The sequence below is a fragment of the Salvelinus fontinalis genome, chromosome 23 (genome assembly GCF_029448725.1).
Source record: "Salvelinus fontinalis isolate EN_2023a chromosome 23, ASM2944872v1, whole genome shotgun sequence".
Lineage (NCBI taxonomy): Eukaryota > Metazoa > Chordata > Actinopteri > Salmoniformes > Salmonidae > Salvelinus > Salvelinus fontinalis.
Window position 1 is genome coordinate 18,102,967 of NC_074687.1, and position 12,555 is coordinate 18,115,521.

Consider the following 12,555-nt stretch of genomic DNA (forward strand, 5'->3'; position numbering starts at 1 on the left):
TGCAGAGATTATCCATTCACCTACTCTGCGTCTCACAAAGACACGGCGGTTGGAGCCAAAATAGTAAAAATAAATAAAAACCCATTAATGAGTAGGTGTGTCCAAGCTTTTGACTGGTACTGTACATATTTACCTCATAAGACCTTGAGTTCCTCATTGTAATTATGATGAATAAACTCAGGTGTTGACTGAAACACCTTTGCTTAAAACAGTGTTTACTCTTTAGGTATACCAACAATAGTTGGAGACACCATATACATTGTCAACCAAGACCATATGTTCCTTATTACAGTGAAACAACATCAGACCCTTCCTGAGTGAGGTCCACCAAGAGGCTCTGTTCTTTGGAGATAACTTCACTAAGGGATAACTTCCCTAAGGGGCCTCAACTGACAGGCTTTTGTCATCCTTCTGAGTGATCTCCACCGAGAGGTCTCTGACCATGAAGGACCGCCTGGAGGAGCTGCGTCAGAGGGCCCAGGGTTTTCGGGAGGTGAGCAGAGAGACAGATGATACCCCATTCCCTGGGGAAGATGCTGACCCAGATGCCCCATTGGGGGTTAAGTTCGCCACCCTGCAGCAGGCTGTGGTGTTCGAGCAAGAACCGGTCCTGCACAACTTCCTGTCCGAGGCTCAGCATATCCGCGGTGACATCACTGAGCTGGAAACGGAGGTTAGTAAGCTCACATATTCCTCCTATGAGTGGCCGTAACTATATAGACAGGTCGCATGCACCTCGGTTGGAATGCAACTGTATGTCCAATTGTCCATGAGAATAATGTTGTGAATTGGAGAGGTGGAAGGATGTTCTGTAAATCCTTGTTATTCATTTAAAGTTTGACTGAATCCTCTTCTCCTTCTCCCCAGGTGAAGAAGTTCAGCCAGCAACAAAGGACCCTGGTGGCGACCATGCGTCGTTTCAGTGTGATGAAGAAGGACAGTGATGTAACGAGAGACATCAAGCTGCAGGCAGAGAGCATCCACAGACGGCTGGACACCCTCTCCAAGAAGGCACAGAGTTTAGAAGACATGCAGGGACTGGCTACAGCCACTACACGCATCCAACGCTCCCAACACGCAGCGCTACACAGACAATTTCAACAGGTCACTCTCCAATAGTTATTAAACCTTTTATTTCAATGGTGTTTTCTGATGTTTTTCTGACAACACTTTTCTGAACGTCAGCAAAAAATATATATTGTTAGGCTTAGTTTTTAATATATGCTAGCTAAGCAAACAGTGAAAAGAAATGTCTGTTTCTGGTCTAAAGTACTTTTTCATATTTTACCACTCCTAGGTGATGTGTCTGTACAACAACTCCATCCTCAGTAAACAGGAGCATTGTAAAAACTTCATCATCCGCCAGCTGGAGGTATTTGGGCGTGACGTCACCGAGGAGGGAGTCGATGAAATGGTTGCCACAGGGAAGTGGGAGGTGTTCAACCAGAACCTCCTCAATGACGAACGCATCACACGCGCTCAGCTGTCCGAGATCGAGCAGAGACACAAGGTAAGAGTACGTTTTGACGTGTAAGAAAATGCAAGAATATGTTATTGAAGGTAAAGTTAAGACTCTCAGTAGGCCATGTATGTCTGTGACCGACAAACACGAATGTCGCATGTAATTTACATCAGTTTCACTGTCCGTTCAGACAAATCCTTGACTAATGTTTTGTCTTTATCCTTCGTGCAACTGCTATAGGAGCTACTGAATCTGGAGAGCAACATGAAGGAGCTGAGAGAACTGTTTGTGGATATCTTTATGTTGGTGGAGGAGCAAGGAGGCTACATAGACAACATCCAGACCAGCGTAGAGAAGACACAGGACTACGTCACCGTCACTAACGAGAAATTGAAAATGGCCACCAGGTACAAGAAGAAGAACCCTCTAAGGAGACTGTGCTGCTGTTGCTGCCCCTGGAGGTGCTGCACATAGAGAAGGGACAAGTCCCCTGAACACTGGAGATACCCCTGGAGGTTTCTCAGATGGGGAAAGGAAGAGCTCTGGTGTGGAGTGTCTACAGGTATGGGAGGGAAATCTCTAGGGTGGCATGGCAGAACAGTGTTCAGAGAAGATTTAAGCCCATTACAGTGGTCAGAAATCATCCAGGAACAAGAGGATTGTACGAGGCTGTGCAGTTGAAGCAGAGTGGGAGTCAGTGTCTCCACTCATGAGGGACAACTTTAACGCAAGACATAATGCATTTTGAGAATCAGCAAGACTGTTTAACTGCACAAAAGTATTCACAATGTGGAAACAGATTGAATGTTACTTTCATTAATCATTGCAAGTATTTATTTTAAGTGCTAGTGTTTGTATTTACTCAAACTTTGTGTTAATGTACAAAACATATGAATGTATTTATCTGAGAGTTTTGCTTCAAATCAGGCAGGCTCAATGGGAAATGTGTTTTATTTCAAGATTTCACTGTGAATTAAGCAATTTCATGTTGGGTATGCTTTTGTACTTCCTAATGACAACTGTTATTCTGTTGAGGCCAGTTACCATTTCAGAAGATGTCTTTTAGACAAAGACTGTTATTTAATATTCCAGAACATTTCAAACCAATCAACATCACAATTAAACCCTCTCTGACTGTGAACAGTGTAGGTGAAACTATGACACATTTTACTGTGTCACTGTGCTTTGTCATAGCAGCAGCGGTGTGTGAGTGTACTTCATTACAGACCCATATGTGTCACGGCAAAATCAGGGGAAATGCCAAGTCACAGGATTATGGCCCAGTATTGTCTGTGTGTGTGTCTGTGTCTGTGTCTGTGTCTGTGTGTGTGTGTGTGTGTGTGTGTGTGTGTGTGTGTGTGTGTGTGTGTGTGTGTGTGTGTGTGTGTGTGTGTGTGTGTGTGTGTGTGTGTGTGTGTGTGTGTGTGTGTGTGTGTGTGTGTGTGTGTGTGTGTGTGTGTGTGTGTGTGTGTGTGTGTGTGTGTGCGTGTGTGCGTGCGTGTGTGTTAACGGTGGACCCAGGTGTCTGATGTCAGAGTCAAGACAGAGGACAGGGTGTGTCTGGACCTGATTGGTAACAGGTTGAACTGATATCATAGGACAGGATAAGTGTCTATGGATACGCCACAGGGCACAGCGATGATACTATGCTGTATACACAGGTAGGTCAGCTCTAACAGCTGAACAGGAACTAGGATTCAGCTAGGTAGCCAGACTGGGATTTCTATTTGTATTTATTATGGATCCTCATTATCTGCCGACAAGGCGGCAGCTACTCTTCCTGGAGTTCAGCAAAAAATAAGGCAGTAATACACATTATAATACAATTGAGATATGGCCTGGGGTACCTGTTCCATATTCAACAATATACTCACTCAGACAGACTCCAAAGGTTTCAACAAATTCTAAGCTTCCTGACTGTTCAAATTCCAAAAAGAGGTTACCCACAGGTCTACATATGCCTGCTTATCCACTTTTCACCACAATAATAACTAATAACCATCTGGAGTATATTCAACTGTTTAAGTGTAGCATCCTGCCACTGAGTGGTCACTGAAATAAGTGCAGTGGAAAGCTATATGTTGTGTTTCAAATAGTACTGTAAAAATAAGCTTATCCCTGCCTGAAATACTCACAGAAGGACAGGCTAGCTAGCGATGTGGGGGTGCTGTATGATCTCAGTGATGGCACCCACCCCCCCTCCCCCCCGCACCCCTCCAAACACAGCTCAGTCACAGACACACCATCCACAGGGGCCTGGTCACAGGTTTCCTGGGGGAAAGATAAGACAAACATTCAGTAATACTCTTTAAGATCACAACAGTGCATTAAAGATTCATGACTCATATAACTGTTACATGTCAAACTTGTTTTGAAGTTACTGTCTGTCTGTGTGTATCAGTGATCAGTCAGTCTGTGAAGCTGTAAGAGGTTCTCTTATAACGGTCTGAGGAACATCAAAGTGTGTCTGAGTACAACCAGCTGTGGTCAGTCCAGAGATCTGTCATTATTTTACTGTGTGGTTTTATAAGCCCATCAACGTCAGACCAGGGGTAACAGGACCTGCAGCGTGCTATGTGTTACAGCCTGTGCTAAATCACACAGGTCACACTGGTAGCAGGGCAGGACCTACTGGCCCAGATCTCAAGAGATGTGGTAGACTGAGGCAGACGACACATCCGTCTCTATTCACAGCTTTCAAAGGAATAGATCCCCCCAATATCAAAGACTGAACTTTTCATACCTATCAGACTTTAGTTATTGGGTGAAGTACCTCAACTGTAAGTATATGCCTATGGGAGAGTAAACTTGATGTTACTGTATGAGAGAGAAGTTCACCTCCCTGTAGACCTCTGATTATAGTAGTCTTCCCTACATTGTCCAGACTCACCACCACCACAGTCATTTTCCTGCTGAACACAGATCAATAACACTATGAAAGAGAAGATTATGGTGCACAGCTAGACAGCACTGGTAGACCAACGTGTCACCTCTCCTCACCTTACAGGTTCTCTGCACCAATTAGAACAGAGCATCCTGACTAAATATCTCACAACTAGGTATTGTAGTTAACCCGGGGGAAGTTGCACAGTTAATGAGACAGATAGACTGTAATGGGGGTCATAATAACACATATTATTACAACTGAGGTGTCCATTGTTGTGGTGTTCAAGAGAGATGCTGAAAGAGGTTGCTATTGTCTCTTCTCTCTGCCCTTTCTTTTCCCCGTATTTGTATCACCTTCTCTAATCACAGTCCTCTTTCCCTGTTTCAGCTGTGTTAGGGTACAGAGGGAGAATTCAACAACAGGTGGCGCTGCTGTCAAATAATTGTGAAAGGTGGAGCGATGCAAGAAATGGCAACTACCATTGTCAAAGAAGCATTTCTCTCTTGTTAATGTTTTGTGTTTTGTGTTTGAATGACGATCTACCTACTGAAATCACATGAGATGAATAGTTTTCAGTCAGGACAACTTTGATCACAAGCCGGTTCCATGTTGCTGCTTCGTAACAACTCTACTTGATTATTTTGTGTTGTGTTGCATGTGGATCATGTTGAGTCATTTACAACATTGTAATAAACCCAGGCTCAAGAGTTGTCATGGCTTGGCTGAGAAACAACTCACCATGAACACTAGAGATATTAACACCGACATCTGTTAATAAAACATGTCTCTGTGGAGGCCTTCTTCAGTGACCTGGTCGGGGTTTGGGGCGGTTTGAGGGTACAGGGAGCCCCCCTACAGGTTAATCCTGTCTTTAATGAGAGAGAAAGGCACACACACACCACTGGGCCTCTGCCTTCATCAGATCTGATAGACAGCACTGACAGCAGCAGAATATGAGATTCATCCAGCCCTCCCACTGTGACTATTGACTGTACTGTGTGACAGAAATGTAAAACATTTCTACAAAAGCCCGGCCATCACACTTTCATCACTAATTCATTGACTGTATTATTTAGCATAATGACATCAATACCAGACGCATATATTTCCATCAGCTGTACCTCAGAGTCAGCGATACAGCATTTTGTCATACACCAAATTCACTTACCTTCTGCATGATATTTTGGTACTTTGTAAAATAGTTTGCAAGCAATTTAAAGTCATTAAAATGATTGTATTGTCATTGTTATCGAATCCAGGAACAATATCAGATAATCTGATCCAGTCTCCCTGATATACTGTACTCTACACTATCATCTATTTCAACACAAAGTGATTACTGGGCACTCTGGCTGTATAATGCTATTTCCTCTGCTAACTCTACAGGGCCAATCTGTAGTCATATGGACGGGGCAATGCTTTCAGCACACATTCTGCTAACACAATCAAAATGGAAACGTTGTAAATTGTGTTTACTATGTAGGTCAAGACTCTCGCTGTCGAAAAAGGTAATTCTCTCTCATATCGATGTGTGTGTTATGTGTGTGTGTGTCCTTTCATTTATCTCTCTATCTGTCCTTCCACCCGTCCGTCTACACGTCTGCTCATCCGTCTGTGCTTTCTGTAACGTAAAATATTCCAAATGGTTCTATATAATCAGTCTGGAATGCTGAGAAATTTTATTTTGCAGCCTCATTTTAGATTAAATAGATTGTGGATAGAATGGAGACTAAAATTAAAAGGCAGAAATGTACCTCTGTTAGGGCCAAATTATAGCAGTTAAACATATTAATATTACATTCCCTTCATTGCTTTCACATCATTGTCAAATATTATCAGTAGTTCAAAAGGCTAGCGATCAAAGCTGTCATGTGATAATGGAGTAGAGTACTTCACCCTCTTCCTAGTCACCTCTGATCCAATAAACCTCCTGAAAATCTGCCATTCTCTCATTAGACTGACAATGTTCTCTGAGAGCTTGGACGCCTGGCCAATGTGTGTGTGTGTGTGTGTGTGTGTGTGTGTGTGTGTGTGTGTGTGTGTGTGTGTGTGTGTGTGTGTGTGTGTGTGTGTGTGTGTGTGTGTGTGTGTGTGTGTGTGTGTGTGTGGATTATCACTGAGGCGTGTTGTACCTGGACGGGATCAAAAGTTTTCCCAGCCACAGGAACCAAGCAAACACACACACACACACACACACACATTTCCCCCTATCTTCGAGCAAGTGAAATCTCAAGCGGCCAGACGCCACTTCACAAACAGTATAACGTTACACTGCATTGAACCTGTCTAAGCTATAGTTCTGCTGTACACAGTGCCTTCGGAAAGTATTCAGACCCCTTGACTTTTTCCACATTTTGTTAGGGTACAGCCTTATTAAAAAATCTCCTCATCAATCTACACACAATACCCCTTAATGCCTAAGCAAAAACAGGATTTTAGACATTTTTGCACATTTATTCATATTTTTTATTTTTATTAATTTAAATTGTATTTGTCCCATGCGCCGAATACAACAGGTGTAGACCTTACAGTGAAATGCTTACTTACAAGCCCTTAACCAACAACAAAAATACCTAAATAAAGTAAGAGATAAAAATAACCAACAATTAAAGAGCAGCAGTAAAATAACAACAGTGGGTCTATATACAAGGGGTACCGATACAGTGTCAATGTGCAGGGGCACCGGTGTCGAGGTAATTGAGGTAGTATGTACATGTAGGTAGAGTAATTAAAGTGACTATGCATAGATAATAACAGAGAGTAGCAGCAGAGTAGAAGGGGGGTGAGGGGCAATGCAAATAGTCTGGGTAGCCATTTGATTAGATGTTCAGGAGTCTTATGGCTTGGGGGTAGTAGCTGTTTAGAAGCCTCTTGGACCTAGACTTGGCGCTCCGGTACCGCTTGTCATGCGGTAGCAGAGAGAACAGTCTATGACTAGGGTGGCTGGAGTCTTTGACAATTGTTTTAAGATGGCCATACCATGGATCATTTAGTTATTTGATTTTAATTTTAGGAGCCCCGTTGGTATATAAAAAAAACATTTAAAAAACATTGAATTTGGCCTTTTTAACTAAAGCCCATAGAAATGCATTGAATAACACATTCATAAATGACAAAATAGACAGTCAAAAAATAAATGATAAGAATAAGGTTTTGAAGTGTCTTTCCTAAGAAAGCTCATAAAGGCCTGATTGGTAGAGCGCTGCAGAAATGGTTGTCCTTCTGGAAGGTTCTCCCATATCCACAGAGGAACTCTAAAGCTCTGTCAGAGTGACCATTGAGTTCCCGTCACCTCCCTGACCAAGGCCCTTTTCCTCCGATTGTTCAGTTTGGCTGGGCGCCAGCTCTAGGAAGAGTCTTGGTGGTTCCAAACTTCTTCCATTTAAGAATGATGGAGGCCACTGTGTTCTTAGGGAACTTAAATGATGCAGAATTATTTTGATACCCTTCCACAGATTTGTGCCTCGAATCAATCCTGTCACGGAGCTCTACGGACAATTCCTTCAACCTCATGGCTTGGTTTTTGCTCTGACATGCACTGTCAACTGTGGGACGTTATATAGACAGGTGTGTGCCTCTCCAATCATGTCCAATGAATTGAATTTACCACAGGTGGATACAAATCAAGTTGTAGAAACATCTCAAGGACGATCAATGGAAACAGGATGCACCTGAGCTCAATATCGAGTCTCATAGCAAAGGGTCTGAATGCTTATGTAAATAAGTAAATAATATATTTTTTATAAATTTGCAAAAAATTATAAAACCTGTTTTCGCTTAGTCATTATGGGGTATTGTGAGTAGATTGCTGAGGATTTTTTATTTATTTAATCCATTCTATAATAAGGCTGTAACGTCAGAAAACGTGGAAAAGGTCAAGTGGTCTGAATACTTTCCAAAGGCCCTGTATATTCAAATCCTTAAGAGTCTATTGACGCAGCGGTGCGTTAATCTAAGTAACATAATACAAAAATCTCCATCAAAATCAGTCAGTTTTTCCATGGGCTGCGTCTAAATCCACCGCATCCGCCTATGTCGGTGGTATTTGGCAGTATTTGTCAGATCATGAGACATCCCGAAAATCGGTCTTCTCACGAAAACGTCTGTAACGTAACGTCAAGCCCCACGGGACTCGTCTGAAGTCGGTACCGCCAATGTGCCAACTTCTGTCTGTAGCATCCAATGGTCTAAGACACCCACAAGTGTCACAGGACTTGTTTGAAGGTAACCAGTACAGATTTGTTTTTAATGAATGGAAGTGTGAAGGTAGTTTTGTGTCAACAAAGAAAAAGGGGTTAAATATGTGTCCAAAGACTGAAATATTTCCTGAGCTTTCTTACATCCCCTAGATTTAGGAAAGACACTTGAAAACATTATTTCTTGTCATTTATTTTTTGACTGTCTGTCCCCCCCCCCATAGACTTTTAGAGGTTAAATACGTACTGTACCTGCCCAGAGCATCCAGTTTCACTAGTAGCTAGCTAATTTGTCATACTATAGCTTTTGTTTTGGCCGCGTTGGCTACAGTGTATTAGTTGGCTAGCTAACTGCTAGCACGTGTTACAGAGAGTGTCCACTGATCCACGTTGAACACGGTAGGAGTGATGAAGCCGTTCCTTTTCAATGGAGGGAAGTGAAGTAGACTGGGGGACCGTTGGCGGATGCGAGCATGGACGAGGGAGCATAAACAGGACGGGACCTAAGTTGGGGAGAGCTGATCTTTATGCAAATACTCTGAAATATCGTGGTTTGCTTGACCTATTAAAGTTCACTATAACTACTGGATTGGTTGTTGACACCTAGCACTATCCAGCTTGCTAGCTAGCTTGCTAGTACCCCCACAAGTGTGAGGCTAGTGTGGCTATCTATATAGTTAAAGATGCATTACAGGATCTTAAGCACATGTCATACGCATTGGATGACACAATTGTGCACAATCCGTTTAGGCTTCTGAGAACTACTTCCAAAACTATGACTTGAAGTATATGTAACGGATGTGAAATGGCTAGCTAGTTAGCGGGTACGCGCTAGTAGCATTTCAATCAGTTACGTCACTTGCTCTGAGACTTCAAGTAGGGTTGCCCCTTGCTCTGCAAGGGCCGCGTCCTTTGTGGAGCGATGGGTAACGATGCTTCGTGGGTGTCAGTTGTTGATGTGTGCAGAGGGTCCCTGGTTCGTGCCCGTGTCGGGGCGAGGGGACGGTTTAAAGTTATACTGTTACATTGGTGCCGTGACCCGGATTACTGGTTGCTGCGGAAAAGGTGGAGGTTGAAAGGGGGGTGAGTGTAACGGATGTGAAATGGCTAGCTAGTTAGTGTTTCAGTCAGTTACGTCACTTGCTCTGAGACTTCAAGTAGGGTTGCCCCTTGCTCTGCAAGGGCCGCGGCCTATGTGGAGCGATGGGTAACGATGCTTCGTGGGTGTCAGTTGTTGATGTGTGCAGAGGGTCCCTGGTTCGCGCCCGTGTCGGGGCGAGGGGACGGTTTAAAGTTATACTGTTACATATACAATAGCTCTGGAGCATCACTTTAACACAAGCTGAGGACGGGTGACTTCACGTTCACCAACCGGTGGAGACATTGGGCGCTTTCCTCTGCCCAGGCGTTGGTGATGCATGCTAGATCTTACAACGCCTGGATAGCTATTTTATGTATCAGCTAACCACATCTTAAGGTATAGCAATCTGTTGCCCGACAGCATAGTTGATGATGTAACACGCAACCATTGGTTGATGCATGCAACGTCTGAGCAGGGGAATGCGACCATTCACTGAACTTCACGCCTCAGGGACTGGTTGTGAGTAAACATTTTCATTCATCACTATTAGAATTTATTATTCAATTAACTGATGTGTTAGTTCTCTTTATGGAGGGGTAACATATTAAGTGTTGTGGGGAAGAACAAACTGAACCAGTCTACATTTCTATTAAAGCCAAGTTATCTTTTTAATCACTATAGGCCTGCCTAGTACTGACTCTAGGGCATGGGTTCTTTGTCTCATCTCATATCCAGGAAGATGATCCTCTTTGTGCCAGTCAGTATGCTGAGTGTTTAGTGGAGTAGAGAGAGATGTGCCTGAACTGGATTCTGAAAATGACTCCTGACACATCTCTGCCAACACCACATGCCCCTCACTCAGCCTCAGAATGGATATGGAAAAGACTAATCAGGAATTAATCCAGTTTCATCCATGTGGCAAAGATATTCTATTTACAACACATTTTATGGCCTTTTATCCAGTTAATGAGATTTCAAATAAATGTGAAGTGAACTGCATTTAGATTGCTATTCAGCCTGGGACTGAGCAGATATATTCCTCCTCATGACAGAATATCTATTACGGGCAAAATGGCTTCATTGAATTGTAAGGTTCTTTGGAGAAGCAATAATAGACAGGTCCTGGTGAGGAGGCAGACAGACATTCCATTTCTAGGGAAATTAGCGAGAGAGTGAAAGCAGAGAGGAAATATAGCATGAGTGTGAGAGGTTCTGAAAGGAGGAGAGTAGCGGAGACATGGGTCCTGTACATACTCTCAGCAGTGGTGGAAAAAGTAGGGTACTAGGAGGTAACTAGACCACATGGGTAACTGCCTCACCCCCCACAGTAATTCACATAAAGACCACAAGATGTCCCCAAATCATTTTCTCAACACTTCCCCTGGCTGCCACTGCTCTTGCTCAACAAAAAATGTCTTGGTAAATTTATTTCCAGGTAAATTTATCAATTTTTTTTTAATTTTGAAAAAGTTGTAGATATATTTCAATGAAGTTAGATCTATAATTGTTTTTTAAATATACAAATAGGAAAGCCTTAAAATAAATAATCCACTTGTTTAGAGAGAAATATATAGACTTAAAAAAAAAAAAGTCGTGATATACTGGATGAGTGTGTTCGTCGACCTACTAGGGGGTAACTGGCCCCTGAGGGCTAGTTGCCTCTTTATGGTTATGAATGTGTTTCTACCTGTTATTTAGACATTGACTAGCCCAGTTAGCACTAGTTTAAGCTACCTTGCTAGCTAGCAACTTCACTAGCAGTAATGCAAGCAAGCTAGAGTACTAGCTAGAAACCTTACTACCAGATCGCCTGAGGTAAAATAAATTAAAAATCTAATGTAACTTAGTTGCAGTTGTAAATGTTTCCACTCCAAATACTTATTTTATAGTTATTTTTATAATTGAAAAAAAAATTGTATGTACATTTGGTTAATTTAAGGGTTGTTCTCGTCTCTCTATCGACTGATAGCTTTACAGTTCATGATACTTTATTGCCTTTTAGCTATTTTACACAGCATTTTATGTCATATTGCTGGATCGCTAGCTACGTTTTTAAGACAAATCTTTTCAATTTACATCTCTCCCCCTGTTTTCAGTCATGTGTGAGCAGTGCAGGAGGTGGGCTCATGAGTTGTGCTTCAATTTTTCTGTGGATAGCTTTGTTTGTGACCTATGTACAAATTAGAATGGTGCAATAGAAGAGCATAAGAGAGTTGCCACATCAATGCTACACTGAGTTAATTAGTTAAGTTATTGTTATTAAATGCTACATTCCAATGTTATTTAATGTTATTAGTTATATTCCATTCCAATATTGTATTCCAATTATTATTATTATTATTTATTAATTAAAAACAACTATTTTAAACCTTGTCATTTTAAAGACTGCTGGGATTTAAAATCGTGTATTATTGAAATCATATTTAGTGCAATTGTACATAATGGATTGTATGGAAAAGGAACAACAATGAATGAACAAATAAAATGTGCTGGTGAATTAAAAATAGGGACTTTACATCACATCTCCTCATAGTGCAGATATTAATGGTGACCTGTGCTACCCCCCCCCCCCACACACACTATATTTGATTTAAATAATTTAAATTAGACAACTAGACTTAGCTTTTAAGTATTACTTACTAAATAATTTGCAAATAGAACAGATTAAATTGATTTTGACCACAATTGTGTTCCATATGCTATAATCTTAACTGGTACCCCAACATTTCATGAAATAACAAAAAAAGTGTGAACTCACCCAGTAAAATACTGCTTGAGTACAATTCTAAAAGTATTTAGTTTAAAATGTACTTTAAGTATCAAAAGTAAAAGTAATTGCTAAAATATACTTAAGTATCAGAAGTGAAAGTAAAAATATAAATAATTTCAAATTGCTTATATTAAGAAAAATGGACTGCAAAATGTTCTA

General features: G+C 41.6%; 1 protein-coding gene across 1 annotated transcript; it reads left to right on the forward strand.

The window, feature by feature from the left end:
- The first annotated feature begins 296 nt into the window (after nt 1–296).
- On the forward strand, nt 297–2,857 carry LOC129821517 (syntaxin-19-like). Its single transcript, XM_055879190.1, has 4 exons — nt 297–673; nt 868–1,104; nt 1,298–1,510; nt 1,703–2,857. Exons 1-4 carry the CDS (start codon nt 443–445, stop codon nt 1,934–1,936), a joined length of 915 nt encoding a protein of 304 aa, XP_055735165.1. The 5' UTR covers nt 297–442; the 3' UTR covers nt 1,937–2,857.
- The last annotated feature ends 9,698 nt before the right edge of the window (nt 2,858–12,555 follow it).

Bases quoted from the DNA above. Each gene is read 5' to 3' on its own strand.
- LOC129821517 (XM_055879190.1), top strand. From the start codon at position 443: ATGAAGGACCGCCTGGAGGAGCTGCGTCAGAGGGCCCAGGGTTTTCGG. The intron at 1,105-1,297 runs GTCACTCTCCAA...TACCACTCCTAG, and splicing joins TACACAGACAATTTCAACAG to GTGATGTGTCTGTACAACAA. The intron at 1,511-1,702 runs GTAAGAGTACGT...CAACTGCTATAG, and splicing joins AGATCGAGCAGAGACACAAG to GAGCTACTGAATCTGGAGAG.